At 40.5% G+C, this 21,727-nt stretch overlaps 1 protein-coding gene across 2 annotated transcripts in view; it reads right to left on the reverse strand.

Annotated features, from left to right (window-relative positions):
• The window catches only part of CRHR2 (corticotropin releasing hormone receptor 2), a 109,028-nt gene that overhangs the window by 37,959 nt on the left and 49,342 nt on the right, over window positions 1-21,727 (reverse strand). For both annotated transcript variants that reach the window (XM_026841612.1, XM_026841613.1), the window contains 3 exons: window positions 10,634-10,751; window positions 6,164-6,317; window positions 2,576-2,636 (listed from right to left, as the gene is read on the reverse strand). In XM_026841612.1, the coding sequence (XP_026697413.1) occupies window positions 2,576-2,636; window positions 6,164-6,317; window positions 10,634-10,751 (333 nt within the window). The remainder of the gene's footprint in view (window positions 1-2,575; window positions 2,637-6,163; window positions 6,318-10,633; window positions 10,752-21,727) is intronic.

Consider the following 21,727-nt stretch of genomic DNA (forward strand, 5'->3'; position numbering starts at 1 on the left):
CACATGCTTTAATGTTTGAGATGATGACTGAATATTTATGACAACTGACAGGTCCTCAACAAATTATTAATCTCTTGTTTTGCTTCAGTTAATTTACTGAGTCTCCTCTGCATATGACATTACTACAAATGTGAAAAGCAGATTTCATATAATAGCCTTTTCCTTACAGCTTAATGCCCTTCTCGGTTCTTCATTTACAAGAGCCCTGCCTGTCTGCCTGGGTGCATGTGCTAGATCACAGGAATGGCACTATTGAAGCATCATCTTGATTTCTCAAGCAGAGTAAAGTACATGAATCTTGGCCTCATCACTGACAATAAGCATGCACATCACTGAGGCTCCAGGACATTACACCTCACACTACAGTGGGCAGAAGCCGGATTCTGCACTTTCTCAATGCACAACACATTTGGATTAGCAGATATGCAGTAAGAATGTATGTGAATGTGTCATTCCAAGGCAAACACCAGCATTAAAGATAGAGAGGTGAAAACATCCCAAGACATTAGGTTTAATCACTGGGTCGACCACAAGTGACCTGGCACCTCCCTTATCAGTAAGCATGTGAGGCAAATGGTGTAGATGAGTTAGAGCGTATGGGTTTATCCAGGACATGGATTTAAAAGCACAAGGTCCATTTGATAATCCACCCAAGGTAGAGAGCTTGAGCCTAGAGACTCAAAAGGTACAGTGTGGATATTCTGCATACCAAATAGGATCACTTCATCTTGCTTTCCCTGCTGACTGTATTTTGTATCGCCCTTTCTTTTGTTGCACAAGATCTGGGCCAGTTACATCTTTGCTGGTGAAAGGTGGCACACATACCTATATAAACATGTCATTTATTTCTTCATATCCACAATACATCAAGGGGAGATTATTTCACATTCACTTTGCAGGTATACAATGACGGTGAAAGGAAGCAGTGGTACAGATGATGCAGTGGTCTCTCCATCTTTCCACCTTGTGTGTGCAGTGCAATCCCAGTTGTTTTGGCATGTTTCTATAAAGGGTCCTACTTTCCATTATTTCTTTTGGGAGTAATGACCAGTCTTCCAAAATGAGGTGTTAAAACTTTGGTGCTGAACTCACTCACAACAGGAATGTTTAATGTGCGCTGCCATTATTTAAACATGTGGTGTTTTGCCTCTCTAGGTTTCAAGACTCAGGTTTTGTTTATTTTGCTTTGTCCTGTTTAAGATGACTAGTTCCTTCAGCTCTAGTTCTAGAGCTGAAAGTCCTACTCTTGTGCACAATGAGACAGCTGCCACCTGACCTGGCTTGTGCAACTGAAAGGAACCCAACCATGAAGCAGATCCAGAATGTTATGATCCTTTACCCATCCAGAAACAAGGAGGTCTGTGAATACAGAAATTAGGGAAATCTGGTGATCTGAGATTATCTCCCAGGGCTGATTGACTTGGGCACCCAAGGAAGAGGTTCCAACTAAAGTTTTTCTTGCCATTTTGAGACTACAGTATGAACTCTCCTGTATGATTATTGTAGACAGAGATGGAATCACATAAAATGTCTCCCTCAGTGAAAGGCTGTCTGTCTGCTTGTTGATATGTGTAACTCCTGGGAATTAGATTATCACCTTCAAAGTCACCATTAGATCTACAGAAGAGAGACTGGTCAAGTGTTCAAAAGTTTGTGGGAAGCAGAGAAGAGGAACTTAGTAGTTTGCTTACAGAATTCCTCCCATGTCTACAGCATGGATGCCCAAAGCTCAACCATTGATCCTATCCATCTCCTTTATATTCAGGAGAAATAGTAAATCTAATGTAAGTAATTCATCCAACCTACTTTGGACATCTCCTTCCAGATGAGATGAAATGCACCCCAGACTGCATTTACTGTTTTGACTGATCACTGCTGATCATATCAGACTAAGATTAAGTGCAGGTGCAGACACCTACAAGGTAGATGCTTATACTTAATCAGACATGCTACAGACAGACAGTGTGGTCATATAAAAAACAGATTTGTGGAAAAAAGAATTTTTTTAAGGTTAGGGAAGGGAGCTGTAACAGATAACAGACATTGATATAAACACTAGTTGAAAAGTACAAGCTGAGCTATGTCTGACCAGTATTGATGTTTGGGGGGAAAATTCCTGAAACACAGACGCCTCTTTATCTCCCATATTTTTCAATTTCATGCACTAACTTCTTCCAGTTGGAAAAGCCAGAAACAGAAATGCAAAAATTCCATCCATAAGACTATTCAATGGAATTCCACATGCCCGCTAAATCCTTTAGCACTCAACTGTAGTTTTTACCAAGGTCTTAATGAAGCAAAGCTCCCATTGAAGGAGATTACCCTGACTGTAAATCATGTGTAAAGCTATCAAAAGAGAGCTTCAAATCTTGGCCAAGGACAATTGGGTAAGGTATTTTCAAGAGTTGACTCAAGAAGTGCTCTGAAATTTGAGATGGTCTGGATTTGGGTGGAGGTGATGTGACCTTTCCTGTTTCCTATCAATCAGCCTTATTTATAAATTACCAGTTTAGCCTGCAGGCATTTCTTAATTTATTTAGAGAGCCACATAAACACAAATGTTAACATCACTTACTGTTCATTTTCATAATATAGTTTGCCAATGGCCCAGGCAATGATGATTGGGCAAGGAATACCTGTAACAGCAAAAAATCAGGATTTAATAACAACTCATGTATGTATGGATGATACAGATGTTGATTCAGATTTATGTGAGGACAGTCTTGGTTAATGAACTGGAAGACTCTAAATACAAGTGGTCCTATCTTGGTATAATTGAGACATTGCAATTGCTAAGACCTCTTTATGTATATATAAAAAAGATCACCTCAGAAAGAGAAACCTAGTACCACTAAGAAAAGTTAATAAAATTATTAACAAACACACATATGTACCTATATTCCTATATAAGTGATCAGAATAATTTTGGTTGGTTTAAAGGCAATTTTGGTCCCTTTTAATTTTCCTGCAGTTGATACAGCAAAACCATAGAGACATCACTTGGAGGTGGGTGTTTAGATTTTTATTTCCTAGGCTTCAAGATGCTTGCAAACTTATTGGGCTCTTTGGTTCAAGCCCATTTTCAATTTTTTCAACAATTCTTTTAGTTGAGTCTTCTCTGTGAAACAGGATTATAAGAATCTCTTGATATATTGCAATGTCAAAATTCATTCATTGCTTGCCCTTTCTAAAGGATCCAGCTACTCATATATTTCCTTCTACATATGATGTGCAGTGTGTTCTGTGTCTGCATGTGAGTTCTTATGAAGGCCATGCATTTTGCGTTACAGGGCTTGCTTTCTCAATTATACCCAATAGGTGCTACAGTAGTGCTCCCTGGGTGTGCAACCTCGTCGCAGTAGATGAGGTGTATTTGTACACTTAATGTCCCTGCAGTGCCATATCCTCTGCTTTCAAGTTCTATTGTTATAGCAGTCTCATGTCCAGAGACTTGCCCTTGTGCTTGTTTTGTGTTAGACCTTCAGAGTCCAGCTGATTCCAGGGGGATCTGTTGGAGCAGGGAATTGGAAATGAGGAAGAGTAAGTGGAGCTGGCCTTTTGACACAGGTGTCACAGGGGGAACAGGAACTTTTTCATCTAGGCATTCTCCAACTAAACACTGTATTGATGACAAAGTTGGAGGAGAGCTTCCCTCTCCATTTCCCCTTTACCTTTAACCTGTCAACTCAGGCAAAACCAAACAAGACAAGCTTCTCCAGCTCCATCCCTCATTCCAACCTGCAGGTTCATGTCCCTCTGAAACCACTGATACTCTAAGGTGAATTCATGACTCAACATGACTTAAACCCTCATATAGGAATCAGTATGGCCTCATATCTAACACTGCTTTTTAACCTCCCATTTGATGCCTCTTCTGTGGGAAATGGAGGCTTTAAAGAGATGAAGTAGAGTGGAAAGAACCACAGCACAGTAGGGGAGGGACTGAATTGCTAAGTGGTCATCTTTAACTTCAGCAAGAAGTATAGTGCCACTCTGATCTCCTGCACCACCACCCCTGGTGGCTCTTGTGCCCTGCAAGTGATTGTGTTGTCTTCCTTCTTGTTCACCACTGACTCAAAAATTCTGGTACACTTGCTTCTCCCATGTTCTTGCTAGCAGACAAAATGTGTTATGTTCTTTTTCCTAGAGGAAGATATTTCACTTTTCCTAGTGAAGTAAAGGACAGAGATTTGAGAATGAAGATGGTAAAAGATTGCTTATGGGAAGAGCAGAGCCAGCAAGCACCCAAAAGGGTAGGAGGAAAGATATATTCAGCTCACAACACTCCTACGTTAGTAATCAGAAACCCGAAGGGCCCTGAGAGAGGTAGGAAAGGAAATTACTATGGACCAAACAGGCAGGGGGTCTTGTGAGAGTTGCGTGAGCAGCTGATTTTCCAGTTTGGTGACAGAACTGAAAAATATTGAAAAAAAGATTGAGTCAAGTCCCCACATAAATGTTTGCTTTCTACTGTAACTCCTCTTTCCTCCTGTTTGGTTTTGTACTGAATGACATATTTTGTTTTAAAGGCTGTTTCTGCCTTTAGAATTGCAATTCATTTACTTCTGCTCAACTCTGAGAGGAAGATGCATTTCTGAGCAAAATGTCATCCTATTTTCAAAAAGAAAATATTTGTGACTTTTTTCCACCTTTCTTCTTTCAACAGAAAAGAACTGCCAAATTCACTACTTCTGCCTGAGCTCAGATATTGCATTCAAGCAAACAAGCTGCCTGCATAGGGCTTGTCTTGCCAAACCTCTCCTGGCCAAGTTCAAATCATGGATATATTGGTGGGAAAGGACCTCCAAAGGTATCCAGTACAATTTCCTGCTCAAAGTAGACTATCAACACTACCTCATCTCAGACAGGGCTTAGCCTTACTGAATTTTCAGTGCCTCCAGGGTCAGAGATTCCACAGCTTCCAAGTCATCTGTTCCAGTGTTGCCCTATGTTTCTGGTACATTTTCTGTTTTCTCAGTGCCCAGCTGGAACATCCCAGTCTACAATTTATGGTCAGTGTCCCTTCTTATAACATCTGCTATTACCAAGAAGACTTTTGCTCCATCATCTTTGTAATTATCATTCAAATCATTCTTGATACCTAACAGGGCTCTCCTTAGCTTCCTCTTTGCCAGATTAAACAAGCTCAGCTCATTCAGCCTCACTTCACAGGTCATGTCCTCTAGATCCCTGATCATACTGGCAGCCTTCTACTGGATAATCTCCAGTTCTTCCACATCCCTTTCGATCTAAGAGAGCCAAAACTGAACACAGTATTCCAAAGGCAGCCTTACTAAAGCTAAGTAGAAGGTATTAGTAACTTCCCACAATCTTCTGGCCACACTCCTAGTGCAGCCCAGTATGTGTTTTACCTTATTGAGGATGAGAAGGCACTGATGGCTTGTAGTCAGCCTGCATCCACTGCAAGCCCTACTTTCTTTCCAGCAGGACTGCTACTCTGACAGTCAGTTCCCAGCCTGTATTGATGGACCAGCTTATGTTGACTCAGCTAGGGAAAAGGAGCAGCCTTTGCTCTTGCCCAGGCTGACACAGTAGAAGTGAGGTAACATGGCATGCAAGGGGCTATTTTTCTGTCTTTGAGTAGCCACAAGGATAGTATAAAGATGACACATGACTCTTTGTTAAAGGCTGTTTTCTAGGAACAAATCCCTCAGCAGTCCAAAAAGACAGCTGTAAGCTTGGACTGGCAGATAATTAGGCTTCTCTTCTGCTCAGCTCCTCACTTCGAAGTGTCTCTTGAGACTGAGTGGTCCACAGGGCATGGACAGTGCCTTTTCTGTTTCATGTCACGTTTTGCAGCAGTGTACGAGGCTGTGATCACTGCTTTGCTGATCAAAGTGAAAGGGATGGGGTATGAACAGCTGCATTCCCAAAATGCTAAGCCTGGGAGTTCTCTTTCTTTCCTTAGCACCAGGAGCCTGCAGATCTAAATGAAGAAGATAAACCCAACAATAACCTATCAGCTTTATGTCAATACCACAGTGGAGAACTAAACCTGACCTCATGTTATTCTGACAAAGCTAGCTTTGAATGTCAGATCTCACCACAGTGGGGTTTAAAAAGTTTATTCTTGCTGCTCTTGTCTTTATCACTTTAATGCCAGGTACCACATAACACCATTTTAAACACACAAGTCACTTACACCATCCTATGAAGAGAAAGACCCATTTCCGCAGCTTATCTGTGGAATAAGTCATCACTATAGCAGTGTGTAAGTAGCAGCCTTCCACAAACATCCAGAAGAAGTTGGTCACCACAAAATAGTTGTAGACAGTAGTAATACATCTACACCAGGGCTGGAAAGGAAACAGAAAATAATATTTTAAAATCATGATGAGAACATCTAAAAGGTTCTATATGTTGTTATTCCCTTAAAAATCAATGGTGGAATTCAATCATGGGATGCAGATTTGTACCTGTGACTTAGAATCACAGCATCTTAGGTGCTGTTGGGAATTCACAGCTATGTCTGTGACTCTCTGCTGAGTCTTGGTTTTGACCACAACATGCAGGATCTCCTGTACCTGAGCATGTCTGGAAAGTTAACATGTTGTAAGGCATGTCTACACCAGCAGTCCACAAGTAGTTTAAGAAGCAGCCGTGAGCAAAGAAGACAAGAGGAGGCAGGTCATTTGACTACAGATGATCTTTCATAGAGGTACAGCCATAGCCTAGGGTCGTATCCAAAGATGACATAAGAGTCTAAGCATATCTTAGCATATTTAAGCATGTATCATGTATATTTTAGTGTATCTTAGTGTACCTGAAAATGTAAGATAGAAGTTTATGTCACAGTCTCAATTAATTTCCACTGAAGGAAAGAAGAACCACTGATGTTTAGAAAAAAAAATAAAAATTATACTTTAAAAATATGCTTTTATCAGCTGCTTCACTCCCTTTATTTCTGCCATTAGTGCTTCAGTCTGTAAGTCACATCACAACACACATCATCTTTTTGCCAAAACTCCAACAGGAATTTTTGGTCAGGCTTAACGTTATCAGTAAAGGCATTTTCTCCTAATGGCTGTGCAGTGAGAGCACAGCTGTGGCATACACAATTAGCTGTAGAGAGTCAGATGGTAACATCACATCAATAAACCACAAGTAACTGCTGATGGTAATTTTCATAGTGCTACACCCAGATGGCTGGGAAAATTTCTTTCTGGCCAAGCAGGCATTCAGCATATTCCCTGAAGCATGACATTAATTACCTATCTTAGATGGTATCATTGGTGTCATTTTGGTCTCACCACTCCCCAGCCTTTTAATTAACTCTACTGAAGTATTTGAAACTTTCGACCCTCGGTTAATTTTATTTCAGACTTCATATGCATGAGATATTGATGATCTCTAGGCAGTCAAGACAGCAGCAGATACACTATCAAAACCAGTAAAATTATGTGAAATAAGAATTTATTGGCCAAGAAACACAGTTACAAAATGACAGCCCATTCAAAAGTTGTGATCACTTCTGTTTACTGAGCTGAAATAAACAGAAGAATTCTTCTGGATGTGTTAAAGCTTTCATTTCTGTGTTATTTCATTAAGATTTGATATTTAGTTTTGCTTCATCTTTAAAATAGGATTAAAACCCAAAACAACTCAGAATAAGATGAAACATTTTGTTTTCAAAGTTTTCTTTAAACTAAATTAACTTTTTTTCTCATTTTGTCCCGAGCAAAGGAAAATAAAGCCACAAAACAAAAAATCCCCCTTATTTTTGGCTAACGCCAAACAAATATTTTGGTTCCATTCCTGACTGACCCCCAAACTAGTAAGACAGGGTTTCCAAAGGCTCTAAGTCTCACATTCAATTTTTTGAAGGTATGAGTATGAATGAAACGTTTCCCTGTGGCCTCATTCTCATGTGAATTCTCTGATATGTCTAGACTCTTATTCCTCTCTCTCCCTCGGTTCCAACACTTATACAGTTTTTCCTCTCCACAGTTGCCCATGTTCACAAGAATTATAAAAAATAATTCTATCTGAGCCTGTTGTTCCTGTGTCAGAACTGAGTGGAAATTGGCCAGTACATTGGTAAGATACTTGGATAGATACAGACAAATACACATAATGATGGTGAGATCTCCCTCTGCATCATTTCCGTAGGAAACCAGGATAAAATGAATTTTGACTAACTCAGTTTGGAGCTGTGGATTTGTTATTATTGAATAATAAATCCAATTAGCAGAGCTCATTAATTTATACCTTTTCATTTATTTGACTGAGGATTCTCGATCCCCACATGTGTCCACCCATTAGGCTCCAGGTATCTTCAGCAATTTCCCTTCTAGATTCACTGACACAAGCTCTATAACTTCATGCAAAATGTTTTCACGCCGAGTCCTTTATGCTTCTGTAACTGCACTGTTTAATCTCCAATGATCAGCACAGAAGAGGTTACATCATTAGCTAGCAAAGATGACGTTTCTCCCATTAATTTTAGTGGTGTTATTTTTACTCTGACTTATACCACATACATAAGAATAAGAACATAACAAATTTATCATTAAGCTTGTATAAAGCACCTTCCCCAAAAGACTGCAGTGTTCTGCAGAGAAAAGATGAGTTAATGAAAACTGAGGCGTGTGAGAACCTGTCATTATATTTGCAGGTTTATATTTTCCTTGGCACTTTGTGGTCACATTTTAAAAGGCATTTGAGTGCCTGACTCCAATTGATTTTTCCTAAGTAACTGTAAAAATCTGTATTAAGATTTGCAATACTGTCATGAAAGTAAATAATGCAGCGTAAAGCTGTCAACAATAAAGCTCATATACCACCATCTTCTGTAGTCTGAAAATGTCAGAAACACAGACAAAGCACACAGTGCATTACACATAAGCTACACCTTGTCAAAGGAGCATCTGATTGAATAATAATACAGAGTTATGCATAGACTTTTTCTAGGTACTAATGACTTTTCTATTTGTTTTCCTAAAGAAAGGGATTAAAGTTCAGATGATAAAATTTTATATTTGAAAAGTTAACCAAAGATGATGAGTGACCAACTGACATTAAAATGAATGGATATAATTCTACATTTCTATGATATCCAGGCTCCTGGGGTGGTTTTCAATTTCTACAGGACCAGTTCCTACATGAGTGGAACCACATTGACTGATACCAACTATGGATCCAGCTCATAATCTATAGGCACTTTTGTCCAACTGTTTTCCAAAGAGTGAGTATAAAGGGGGTGTGTGTATGTGTATGTGTGTTTGTAGCACACTTTTTTCTTGATTATAGAGGTAAATATCAGGGGGCAGCCCTAAAAGGAGAATATCCCAGTATAAGAATATTACAAGGCAAAGAGAACAGTAAAAAATACTGCCAAGGGACTATCAGAAAGTACTACTTGCCAAGGAAATACAGAATTATCCTGCGAGAAAATAAAGAAAAATGCTTTTCCTTTTGAAGTGGATGTTTTTAATCCACTCTGAAATCCTCATTATTGGGGCTCTTGGGTGACTAAACAAGGGGAAGCATTACAGTACTTACATAGGGACTGATTCAATGTCCTCATTCAGACAAGCACATCCAGTTGGAGTTACTTGAGTGAACAAGAAATAACATGGAGAGTAAGAGAAATGGGAGCATGGTGTCATGATGTATTTCTTAAGAGTGCTCAATACCGTGCAAAGACACCCCACTTCTGGCCTCCTTCAGCCTTCCCATTTTCTATTGTGTGAATCTGTCTGATCCCTTGAACTGCCTCTAACTCTCTATCACCCATCAGAAAGCTGACCTAGATAATTACGCCAGCAGAAAACTCCTCCTTGCTTTTTTTGTTGACTAGGTTAGTCTTCCACCAGTTCAGTGAGTTCAGTCTCCAAGGGTTCAGTTCTCCCCAAGGGATCACGAAAAGGAACAGAACTTGTGCAAAAGAAGCAGCAGGAGATGGAATGAAGCATTTGGGTCTCTGGAGGAGTGAGCCATCTCTTTCAGTGACAAGGACTTGCTGCTGGATGCAGTCCATATCACACAACTTCATCCTCAAGGCCAGCACAGTGAAGAAGGGATTAGCAGAAAAATGGAATTTTGTAAAAAAACCCCATAAAGATATCAACAAGCAAAAATTGTACTGTTTCATGCCCTATTTCTTATTTTATTGGGAGTCCCACTGTCATCAGACAGAGAGAAGAGTAGATAAAGAAGTAGATAACTCAGAGCCTCAACAGCCAAATCAATTATTTCTGTACCACGTTCATGGAGATGTTGCCCTCTGGAATGCATGCTTTCCCTACACAGGTGCACATCACTGCAAGATGCTCTGACAAAAATGTTTGAGAACCACAAAATTTATTGGCTCCCACAATATCGTGTCTTACAGTATATACATTTGGAAAGTATCTATGGTCAGTGAAGATAAGAGAGAAGATTTTGGGTGGGATTTTTACTTTAAAATCCCTCACTGATATTCACTAATGAGGAAATAAATGAAAATTTAGCAAATCTAAGCTAATTTTCTTGATCTTTTTGAAATTACATGAAAGTCACTCTGAGCATGTGGATAGGTGTCCTTTGTAATATTTCCACCAGTCAAACAGATTCAGCATCCCCGTCTGCCCCCAAACTATATGGCAGAGACATGTTACCTCCAAGCACTTACTTCATTGCTTTCATGTATGTTGTGATCTATCATTTGAAGTAGAAACCACATCACATTCCTCAGGATGAATGTGGTGATCAGGTTCCAGTGGATAATATTCCGCAAGCATCTGATACTCCTAAACATGGAAATACATTTAAATCATCACCTACAGTGAATATATACACATAAACATTACTAATATAAAATAAACAAGCTGATTCTGTTCACTTGCAAAATTATCCCCCTCTTATGATATGAAACAGGAGGTTCGTCTGTCCAGTGGGTCAACAGTAACAGTCTATGAGGCTGTCTGTAGCTTATATATTTACCAGCAAGCATATCTGGTCTGGTCCCATTCTCTGGCTCTCAGGGTAAATTGCACAGCCAGTACCAAAACCAAAACTTGGATTTTGCAGTGTAGTCACAACATAAATAAATTGCATAAATACAAAACAGCAACAGGAGGATGGCAAAATCTGTGCTTCTTTTCCTTGCTATATACCTTTCTTCCAGAAACCACAGCATAATTTTTGCAAAGCCATGTACAACAATTCATCATGAGAACCTTCCTTTGACCAGAATCAATTCAAGCAAGTGAAACAGGATATACTGGAAAGACTCAAATATTCAAATGGTCGTTTCATCTTTGGTTATAATTTTTGCTCCCCTCCACTCCATCCCTAGCACAATAAGAACTGATAAGCCCCTAAAGAACCAGGCTGCACTGGAGTGACAAATATCTGTGCTGGAGTGGCAAAACTGGAATAGTTTACATTTGGTTAGTCTCTTAAATGGGTTCACCTGTGTGAAGTTCAAAGTTTTCAGACCCTTTAGTGCAATAGGAGAGCATGGACTGCCTGGTTTTCAGTCCTGGGCTTAGTCGGCTGTATCAGGCTTTCTTAAACAAGGTAGAGCTGTATATTCTCCTTCACCAGAAAATGTTTGTCTGGTTTTAGTCCTTCCCCAGCCCCCATTCTGACGCAATGTAAAATATGAGCACAATGTAAAATATGAACTACAATAAGTTGGGACACAGTGCCATAAAACAAAAGAAGGGACATCTTAAATAGTGCTTGCTGCTGAAAATGGCTCCAGGAGGCAGCCGGTGCACGATGCTGACGCCAGCAACCAAAGTATCACTGAAAGCCACTCATTACTGATTCAGTCATCTAAGACAAGATCATTTGTCTTCTCATTCTTTATGAAACGGTAAAGGAAGGCAAGTGCCAAGTCACAGTTTTGCAGATACTGTCTTCAATTAAATGATCTCTTCTCAGCTAATGCAAAACACTTCAGTTATTAAAATTACTTCTACAGGGGTTCAAACAGCCAGTGCATTTCCCAGGATCATCAGGTTAGGATCCTGCACTTGCCGTATCAGTCTCCCTGCTTGCAAAGGAAGCTGTCAAATAACATGGGACAAACACAGAAAGCAGTGTTCTCAAACCTGCTCCACTATAACTGACTGTGGTTCATCCCAGTGACACCAAAACCAGAAGGCATAATCCAGTAACCAACTTTGCTGTTGCCTCAGGTCTTTTGCATGGCAAACAAGACAGACATCTTAATAACAAATACTATTTTGCTATCATAAAACACTTACTGCACTTTTCCTGGGACTTGATTAGTCAGTCTTAGAGCCAGATGCAATTCTGTTATGTCCTTCAGCCTCACAAATCTCTAAAATATTTCACAGAAATCCAGAAAAAAAACCCAAACCAAATATAGAGGACCTCCCACATTTGAGATACTGCAACTTACAGAAAGATGCTCAGAGGTGTAAACCTACTGAGTCAATGTTAAAACAGCCTCTGAGTTTAACAACTCAGGCTCCAGGTATGAAATTGATATTTGGTTTTGAGAGCCTGAGTGACTCATGAGTGGAGTAAATTTTGAAAAAAAACTTCAGATCCATTCACTTTTATTTAGGCTACAAAACCCAGAAGTGTTGCTCTTAGTCTAAACTGTGCTACCAGGGAACATCAGAGACATGTTTCACTTTGAAAATTCACTTCTAACAAAAGGCAAAGGTTCACAGGTAGACTTTCAAAGAAACTAGGCAACCAACATCTACTGTATTTCATGTTGAACCCCAGGAACCATTTGGCTCTGGACAGACTTTGAAACATGCTATTAAGGTCCACTCTCTCTTGATCACTCTGCACATACATGTCCTGAGGCTGCTGTTCATCTAGATGCTTTATTCACTCCCTTCAGGTTAAGGATTAGCAGATTAAGGAAGGAGTTTGAAACACTGCTTCTAGGGGGAGAGGGAAGCAGGGGACTAGAAATGAAGGAAATTCAGGTCAAACTGTAGAGTCACTAACAAGAAATTAACTGCTTTTGAGAAATCTAACAACAAAACAGATCCAGCACACTTGTCACCTGAATGTATTTTTTGACAATGAGAAGATAAAGGAGTGGAATCCTTGCTGCATGCCTCCATTTAGAGGTAGTTTAATCATCCCATATGCTGAAACATCACTAAACCTGGCTGGAAGAAAACTTCTCACAAGACTTACAGCAGGACATTGGACTGGCCACAAAGGCAAACCGGATCAGACAGTTGTAGAATTTTTGGTTCAGCTCACAAAAAGAGCTTTTCCCTCGAGTAGGATCCTAGCCATCAAAATCACATTCTCTTCTGTGTCTTGGAATATAAAGACAAACTCAGCATCTACTGGCTGCCTGATCTTTGCCCTCCTTACTTGGTTCATTCTGTTTTGTCCTCTGTGCCCATGAGCCTGCATCTAGCCATTGGCTTTTGTCTGGATTGCAGGATGCTTCAGACAGAGGCAAAGTTAGTGATGTCTGTTCAGGACCCAGAACAAGAGGGTATGTATGGTCTGTGTTGGGAACTCTCAGGCTCTACAGAAAATTATGACCAAAACTCTCCTTGTTTTCAAAAAGCCACATATGCTGAGGGAAGATGTGTTCCTGGTGTAAAATTAAGTAAAGTATAAATGTTGCCAGCAGCTGGAATTTACCAAGATGAAGCCTGAAGCTTTGTGAAATAATGCTTTGGACATGAAAGAGTGACAGTTGGCTCCCAGTGTTCCACTACCTTTAGCAAAAGCCATTCTTCAGGTATCAGAAACCTTGTACCACAGCTCCATTCCTTTTTTGAGACACTGCGCGTGGCACAGACAGTTAATAGATGTTTTCACCTCCTAGAAAGCTTCAGGTCTTGGGGCTATCAGAGCAATGAAGAAGAGGCTGTAGAGCAAGCATTTTGCTCTTCTGGCTGCAGTCTCTTCCCAGTCATATTCTCCACCCCATTGCTGCCTTGGCAAAGCAGCACAAACAGGTGAGGGGGCAGGTTTTGCTTTTGTGATGTGTGGGCCACTATTCTGCTGGGGTTAATAGCAGGTACGGGTTTAATGGGAACACCAGTATAGTCAGGCTGAGAAACATATGCCTGAAAGTGCCACAGAGTTTCTTAATAGCTCAGGCAGTGATGTGACCTCAGACATAGAATGGTTTTAATATTTTCCCTTTTTTTTGCTTTTCTTGCTCCTTTTCTTTTAGTAGGAGTCTCAACTGGAGACTGAAAGGTTGTATTTGTTTGTAGAGAGCCCAGAGCACATGGTTTCTGTTTGTCTCTGTCTCCTAACTACTACTAGCAAAGAAATCACAGTGGCAGTAATGCAATTCATAGCCAAGGGCAGGAAAAGCTTGAGAAATAACTGTGTCAGATTCATACTGGGGAGGGAGAAACAGCAGGGTTAATATAGCACGGAGGCTGCACGGCACAGTAGTGGAGGACTGCAGCTAAGTCAACTGATGTAACAAGGGAAAGATCTCTTGCCAGCTACCTGAGGAAGCTGCTCTCATTTACAGGAACTGCCAGTGAATGTTATTATCATAATTTAACATGGGTAAAGCAACTAGAGGGATACTGTCTGAGATGAGGGTCCCTTCATTTCAGACACCATTCACATGAGACTGTTCTGCTGGGCTCAGGAGATCATCCTGTGCAAAAAGTTTATCTGTGTAGCCAGATTGGAGTTTGGGGTGGACAGTGAATGAAGGACATGTCCCAAATTGGGCAACAAAGCTAGTGAGTAATAGGAGACCTACAGCGCAGCTAATGTTTGGTGAAAGGACAAAGCCGACCTTGTCATACTCACTCATCTCAAAGCCTGAGGAAGAAACTCATAATACTAATAGGGGTAATTTGTCCTCCACAGGTCTTTTCCTGGCTCTTGGTAGATGGAAGCTAGCTTAAATTTATAAGCCTTAATTTAAATTTAAATGCTCCTGTTATTCATGAAACTAACCTGTCCCTTTTTGAAAACTTGTTAGAGTCATAACAGTCTTCTATGACAATGAGCTCCACAGTTCCTTTCTCCTTGATTAATTATTGCCTTCACTCTGGAAAAGTAAGCACGTCTATGCTGCAGAAACGGCAATAACTGCCCTCATAGGCTGCACTGCAAAAGAACTCACACTGCATTGTAACTGGCTAGAGGTGGAATTTGAAACACATTGAGATGTATTATAAATTAGTGAATTGAACATTTCTAGAGTCACAGTGATTGGCATGAATGTATTCCCTCACAAGAGACTGAATTATGAAGTACCTTCTTTTATACATTATATAGAAATATATACAAAAATATTCATATTTGTATATTTATGCATTATAGGACTTGAGAGTACTGCCAGGTGAAAAGATGGACATGAGCTGACAATGTGCGCTTGCAGCCCAGAAAGTCAACGATATCCTGGGCTGCCTCAAGAGAAGTGTGGCCAGCAAGTCAAATGAGGTGATTCTCCCCCTCTACTCCACTCTCATGAGACCCCACCTGCAGTGCTGCATCCAGCTCTATAGTCCTCAGCACAAGGAAAGATATGAACCTGCTGGAGCGGGTCCAGAAGAGGACCACAAAAATGACCAGAGGGATGGAGCATCTCTTCTATGAAGAAAGGCTGAGACAGTTGGAGTTGTTCAACCTGGAGAAGGCTCTGGGGAGAGCTTATGGCAGCCTTTCAGTACTTAAAGGGAGCTTATAAGAAAAATCGGGACAGACTTTTTAGCAGGGCTACAGGGGTAATGCAATAGGACAAGGGGTAACGGTTTTAAACTAAAAGAGGGCAGATTTGGACTGGATATAAGCAAGAATTTTTTTTATGATGAGGGTGGTGAAACACTGGAAGAGGTTGCCCAGAGAGGTGGTAGATGCCCCATCCCTGGAAATACTCAAGGTCAGGCTGGATGGGGCTCTAAGCAACCTGATCTAATTGAAGATGTCCCTGCTCATTGCAGGGGGGTTGGATTAGGTGACCTTTAAAGGTCCGTTCCAACCCAAACTACTCTATGATTATATATTTACAGGAATTTTGGGACAATGGTACAGTAAAATGTGTGTGTTCCAGGGCGTTGAGAGTCACAGAGTATGTCTCTGGTTGTTCCGGCCAAAGCCAGATAAAATGATCTGGGAGCACATGCCTCCCATTCACTGCACACAGAGAGAGCCCCATAAAAGCGTTAGCTTCAGCTCTACAGCAGAAGGTTAGACACAAAGATGCAATTAAGGTGAAAGCAAACATACTTCTCTTTGGCCTTCCTAATTAGTAAATCAAAAGTCAGATGAATGGTGGGAAATTACACATAATGACCTCTTTATCTGATTTGAGAACAGACCCTGTTTCAAGCCCAAATGTCATTCCCTGACTCGATATCATACCACTGGCATCCTGAAGGGCTTGGTGTGCAAGATGTCATAACTGGGCTTCCATGTTAGGAACAATGACAAAAAAATGAAAAAAAGTGCAGAAAATTCTCCAGCAGTTGACTGCAGCCTGTGTCAGAGGTGGGCAGAAAGAATTTCTGATTGTTGGTAGAGAAAGGACACTCTGCTAATTATTTCTGTTGAATGACTTTAATTGTATGATTGGATACAGGAAGCAGAGAATTAGAAACCCCATTCTTTTGATTTGGGAAATGCTGAGATCTGAAAAGGCAGAAAATCTTAACAACTCTTTCTGTACAGGTGGCCTCATTGATTCAGAAATGGGAGTTCTATAAAAGGGTTTCTAAAATAGCACTGGTAAAACTCAAAGTAGGCTTTCTGTTGATTCATGTTTTTTTTCCTTGCTCTATCTATATAGTGGTATTTTTCCTCTGGGATGTGCAGAGCCACTGTTTTCTGATTCAGAGCATGACACAAACAATTAACATTAGCAATCATAATAATGTGCCAGCATGGTTGAAAACTAGCTGAATTAGTTGAATCATCTGCATGGAAATAATTGCAAATGATAACTTTATTAAAGAAGCTTGGAAACCTTCTATTAATTCATGTAGTATTCCATTAATAATGATGTTCAATTAAGACTGCTGTCCCAAAGTCTGTCTGAAAACTGTTGGCAGGAGAAATCTGAGCGCATTGTCCTGGAGTCCTTCCCATTCCATGACTGTTGAACAAGCAGGAACGAGAATTATGGACAATATTTTAAAAAATATTTTTCCCCTTTAGCCTTTTCTAGGGCAGGCAAAGCCCATGGACAAGCCATAAATGGCATGGAGTGGGAAGAATACCTAACAGCAAATTATTTCCCAGGCTCTGTGCCTGTCATGGCCTATTTGCTTTCATCCACATGGAAGCCTCCCCTGAGGTCCTCACGGTTTCCTCTGCGTGCTCATGTTCAATCAGTGCATATATTCTGGTACTCCTAATGCTTACAGATGGGAAAAGCAGCTGGAGAGGTTGTCAGGGAAAATGAGCTTCTTGGTGGCAGTTGCCTGGGGGAATATAAATATTCCCACAGGAAATGTAAGGGGCAGTTGCAAGGGAAGAACAAAACCCTGGAAGAGAATAACAGCTTTATTATGAGGACAGGGGTGAAATGCTCAGGTGAAGAGGGGAAGCAGCAGCTTCTATTAGAGTTTAGGATATGCATAGACCCTAAAAATAAACCCATTGTGGAACCATCTGTGCTCCACTAAGCCTTTTCCAAAGCTTCTTTCTCCTGCCTTCAAGCCAATTTTTAATCACAGGACATGGGGCATTCTGCCTGTTTTAGACACAAAGACTTAAAGCACTGATGTTCCTAGGGTTGGAAGGATGCAGCCGACACAACACAGAACAGGGCCACGGGCAGGACAGCCCCAGGGCAGGACCAGACCGACTCTGTTCATGTCAGTGTTTGTGCCCAGCACTGTCTGGTGTAGCATGGTGAACAGGGGTCAAAAATGGCCCTCTGCAAGCTACCCATGAGCATGCCAACAGTGAACAGTATGGATAACTACAGGACACTGCATCAGCTTGTGCTTTGTTCCTAGTCAGCGTACAAAGAGAAATGTTGCCCCTGAGAACTATGTGGTTAAATATGGGCTAATCAAAACCCCGTCAGTGGATACGCCAGTCTAAGAATATGGCTCCAATTTTGACTGTGCAATCAGCTCTTCCGCTGGAGAAAATTCCTCAGTTATTTTCACAGGAATGACAAAGTCAAATACAGATGACTTCATTTAGTACAGCATGTGCTTGTGGTTTAGCTGGTTGAAAAAAGATTTAGGAATCTGCTCTAATTTGCTTTGCTAAATGGAGGTCAGATGTCCGTCATTTTTGAACCAAACAGGAAATGGGGCTGTAAAGTGTCTTTTTAGCAGAAGCTACCTAGCAGCTCTGGTTTTATAACAAACCAGCTTTAGCGTAGCAGGAGCACAGTATATGGCTACAGCCCTCTGGGGTTTATTTAAGACACTTCCCTGTTGACACAGGCTGTAGTTATCAGTCCAGACTGTGGAAGGTTGAATGTTTTCTATGAAGAGTGACCACTGCAGCTGGATTGCACAAATTAGTTAGGACTTCAGAAGCCAGACACTGAGAGCTGATAGTGGTTGATCTGGCTTACAGCTACTGTTTGAGAAATAAAGAAGTGCGTAGAATGTCCTCATTCATAATGCTCTTGTGGGATTATACCAAAAAAAAAACCAAACCCACAACCAGACAGAAAATTAATTTAAATGACCAGCTAGGGAATTCAGGGGTTATGGTTTTTTGCTTTTAATACAATTATGCAATTAGCAATGTTTATTAAATTCTCTACCTTTGCAGATACAGTGTGGATAAACCAAGGAGGAAAGTCTGAGGCACTGATGCTGTTGTTTATACTCTTCTTGGCCTCATTTCCTCCAAAACAGGGTGTGAAATATTTCATTATTTTTCAGTATTTGGACAGAAATTCAGGAAAGACCATATAGGATCATCTATAGCCTGCTCCTTCCAAGTATTCATTCCTGTGCTTGGTCTAAATTCGTTAGCCTCATGGTGCTCCTGTGCATGTGGAAATGTTTCCAGTGGTTCAACCTCGGCACCTCCCCAAGGCAGTTGCTGTGTCCATAACATGCAGAGGCAGTCCGCGTGTTAGCAGTGGAGTACATGCTCCTTTTAGGGGTGACACAAATCAGGGATTTTCCACCTCTCATGTTTTATTTGATAGAGTAATGTGAATCAGCAGTATTCATCTTTTAGATTAGGCAGAAGAGAAGGTGGCTGGGTACTGAACAACTACAGTGGAGGGATGTAGATGTGCAATTCATTGAATGAAAACTGCAATTGAACCATTTAATATTTGAACACCTTCAGGTGCATTTGTAGTGGGTAGCTCTAAATATCTAGACTTGAAAAACATCTCTGATTCTTTTTCCCAGAGATGACTCAGGACAGGTTCTTTTTTGAAGTAAATTGCACTTCTGAGCATGATTCATATCTAAACCGTAAAGACCAAGATTTGCTTTTTCCCTTTCTCTGAAACCTTGGAAAAGTTGCAAGGCTTGTTCCACCATTCCCAAAACCATTCTATCATCATCAAAAAGAGAACAGAGCACAGACAAGTTTTAGCTAGTCAGTCAACATCGGTCTAATCTTGCACAGAGCAGTTCTATTACCAGAATTTAAACAAGTTAGCATCCATCTCCTCATGGCTAAAATCTTGGCAACAACAGAAATATACCAATAGGAACATATTTCAAGCACAGAGTAGGAAGTGGCCTCCTGATCCTTCAAACATCAGGTCAAGAAAGTAATTCAGTAAAAGTCCTTCATAAATTCCTGAAACTCTAGTTTAACTCCAAGGTAAACTTTTCCTGCATTACATAGCTCCTGAATCCATCTGCTTTGTGGGTTGGAAATCATCCTCTAATATCCACTCACTGTAGAGTGCCTATACCCATTTCTTCTTGCACTGACATTGTCCTTGACTGTAAGTAGCTCTTCAGTTTCTAATGTTTATCCAACAGTCATGTATTCATAGGCATCAATAATACTCTCGCCAGCCTTCATATTGCTAGGGTACAATATCACTAGTTTAGATGCAGCTTATGAAACCTTCCCCCTTTAAGAATATAGCTTTCTGAGCACACTTTTAATTACTGGTATTATTCCAGGACTTCATGAGGGCTCTGCTCTCCTCTGTGGTTTCTGTGCTAGGCAGGCTCTATACAAAGAGTCTAAAGAACAAGTCATACAGATACGAGATGAGGGGGGTGTGGGTGAGTAAAGGCAGTGAGAAGCAAAGACATTGGCCTAAGATTAATCAATAGGAAAAGTGTTTCTGTCCTTTACCTGAGTTTGTGAGATAAGACACTTCACATGGTTTCAGGCAGAGCAGGTACTTCAGATGTTTTGTATTCAATGAAGACCATCTCATTGCACACGTGCTTATTTACAGAGCTCTATCATTTTCATTCCTGCCCTGCTTTGAGAACTTTACTATGGACTTTTACAGGGTGGGACAGAGTGCTGTCTTCAACCTACAGCCGAACACATGCTCTGCAATTACCAGTATTTATGATTAAAATAATTATGATTAAAAAATGCCATGTGATCGAATCATTACTTAAGGCTCTGCTATTCTAAATGACAGATGGATTAGACTTAACTAGGCTAGGTGGAAAACCAGGAGATGAAGGGGAGAATGGAGCACTGACAGAAACTCATTAATTCAGTTGATGCCCTGTCCTGGGACTTGCCCTTTTTCCCCTTGCTCCACAACAGAAAGGTATGTATGGGAGGATGGGGGGACTACCCCTTAGATCTGAAGTCTGCTTTGATAACATCAGATAGCAGATGACCTTTAAGTGCAAACCAGTACAAATTGTGCAGCTCACTTACCCACTTGCTATATCCTCAGTATCTAGGCTCTGATAGGTGTCAGATCACTTTGTATTCTGAAACCTGCTCTGTATGGATGCTCTACATTTCTTCTGACAGGTTTCTACAAAGCATTTAATCAAACTCTTCCATTCTTACTAACAGAGGCATGTAGCAGTCACACCAACTGCATGCCAGACTGAAGATCTAGAGGCAGTTCAAAGGAGCTTGAAATAGAGGAGGATAAAGGAAAGTAGATCCTCCTAAACCCTGGGAGAAGGTTATGGGGAAAAAAAGGAAAAAAAAAGAAGTGACTTATGTTTTTTCAAGAAAAAAATATTTCAGTCTTTTGGGAGAAAAAAATACATGAGGTTTAGGAAATCTGATTGTAATCATAAGAAAGAAAAGGGACATTGGCTCAGGCTTTTGAGAAAAAATATATCAGATATTTTAAAGGGGAAATAGAGGTAAATTTAGGGGCAACAGGAAAGCAACATTTTCCTTAAATCCTCAATTTGCTTTCATTACCACCATACTAATGACAAAAGATGTTATACGAATGTTTGTGGGTTTGGTTTTTTTAGAACTGCCTTTATCGAGCAACTTGTGCAGAAGGACATGTCATTTTTAATCTTCATCTTATCTTCCTTTCAGCACCATCCTTTTTTATTGGATTCAAAACTCAGCAGGGACTTAGATGTTTCCCAGACTAAATATCTGTCTTCCCATACTTCTTCTTTCATCACTACTGCACAAATAAAACATCTGATTGAATCCAGTCAGGTTACTCACAGACAGCCATTGCCAGCACATTGTTTAGTAACAAGTCAGGAGTTTTACAGAGGACTCATTCCACCTCAGAGGCCAGTATAATGGCACACTAACAAGAAAAAAGCCAGAACAAAGCAATCTGGGTTTCTGCATTATCAGCAACAGTAAAGGAAAAACATGATTCTAAAGAACAAAAGAGTGTTTTAATTCTTTTGCTCGCCCCCTCCCCCCCCCCCCC

This window comes from Athene cunicularia (assembly GCF_003259725.1).
Source record: "Athene cunicularia isolate RWA chromosome 2 unlocalized genomic scaffold, athCun1 chr2_part1, whole genome shotgun sequence".
NCBI classification, from domain to species: Eukaryota; Metazoa; Chordata; class Aves; order Strigiformes; family Strigidae; genus Athene; species Athene cunicularia.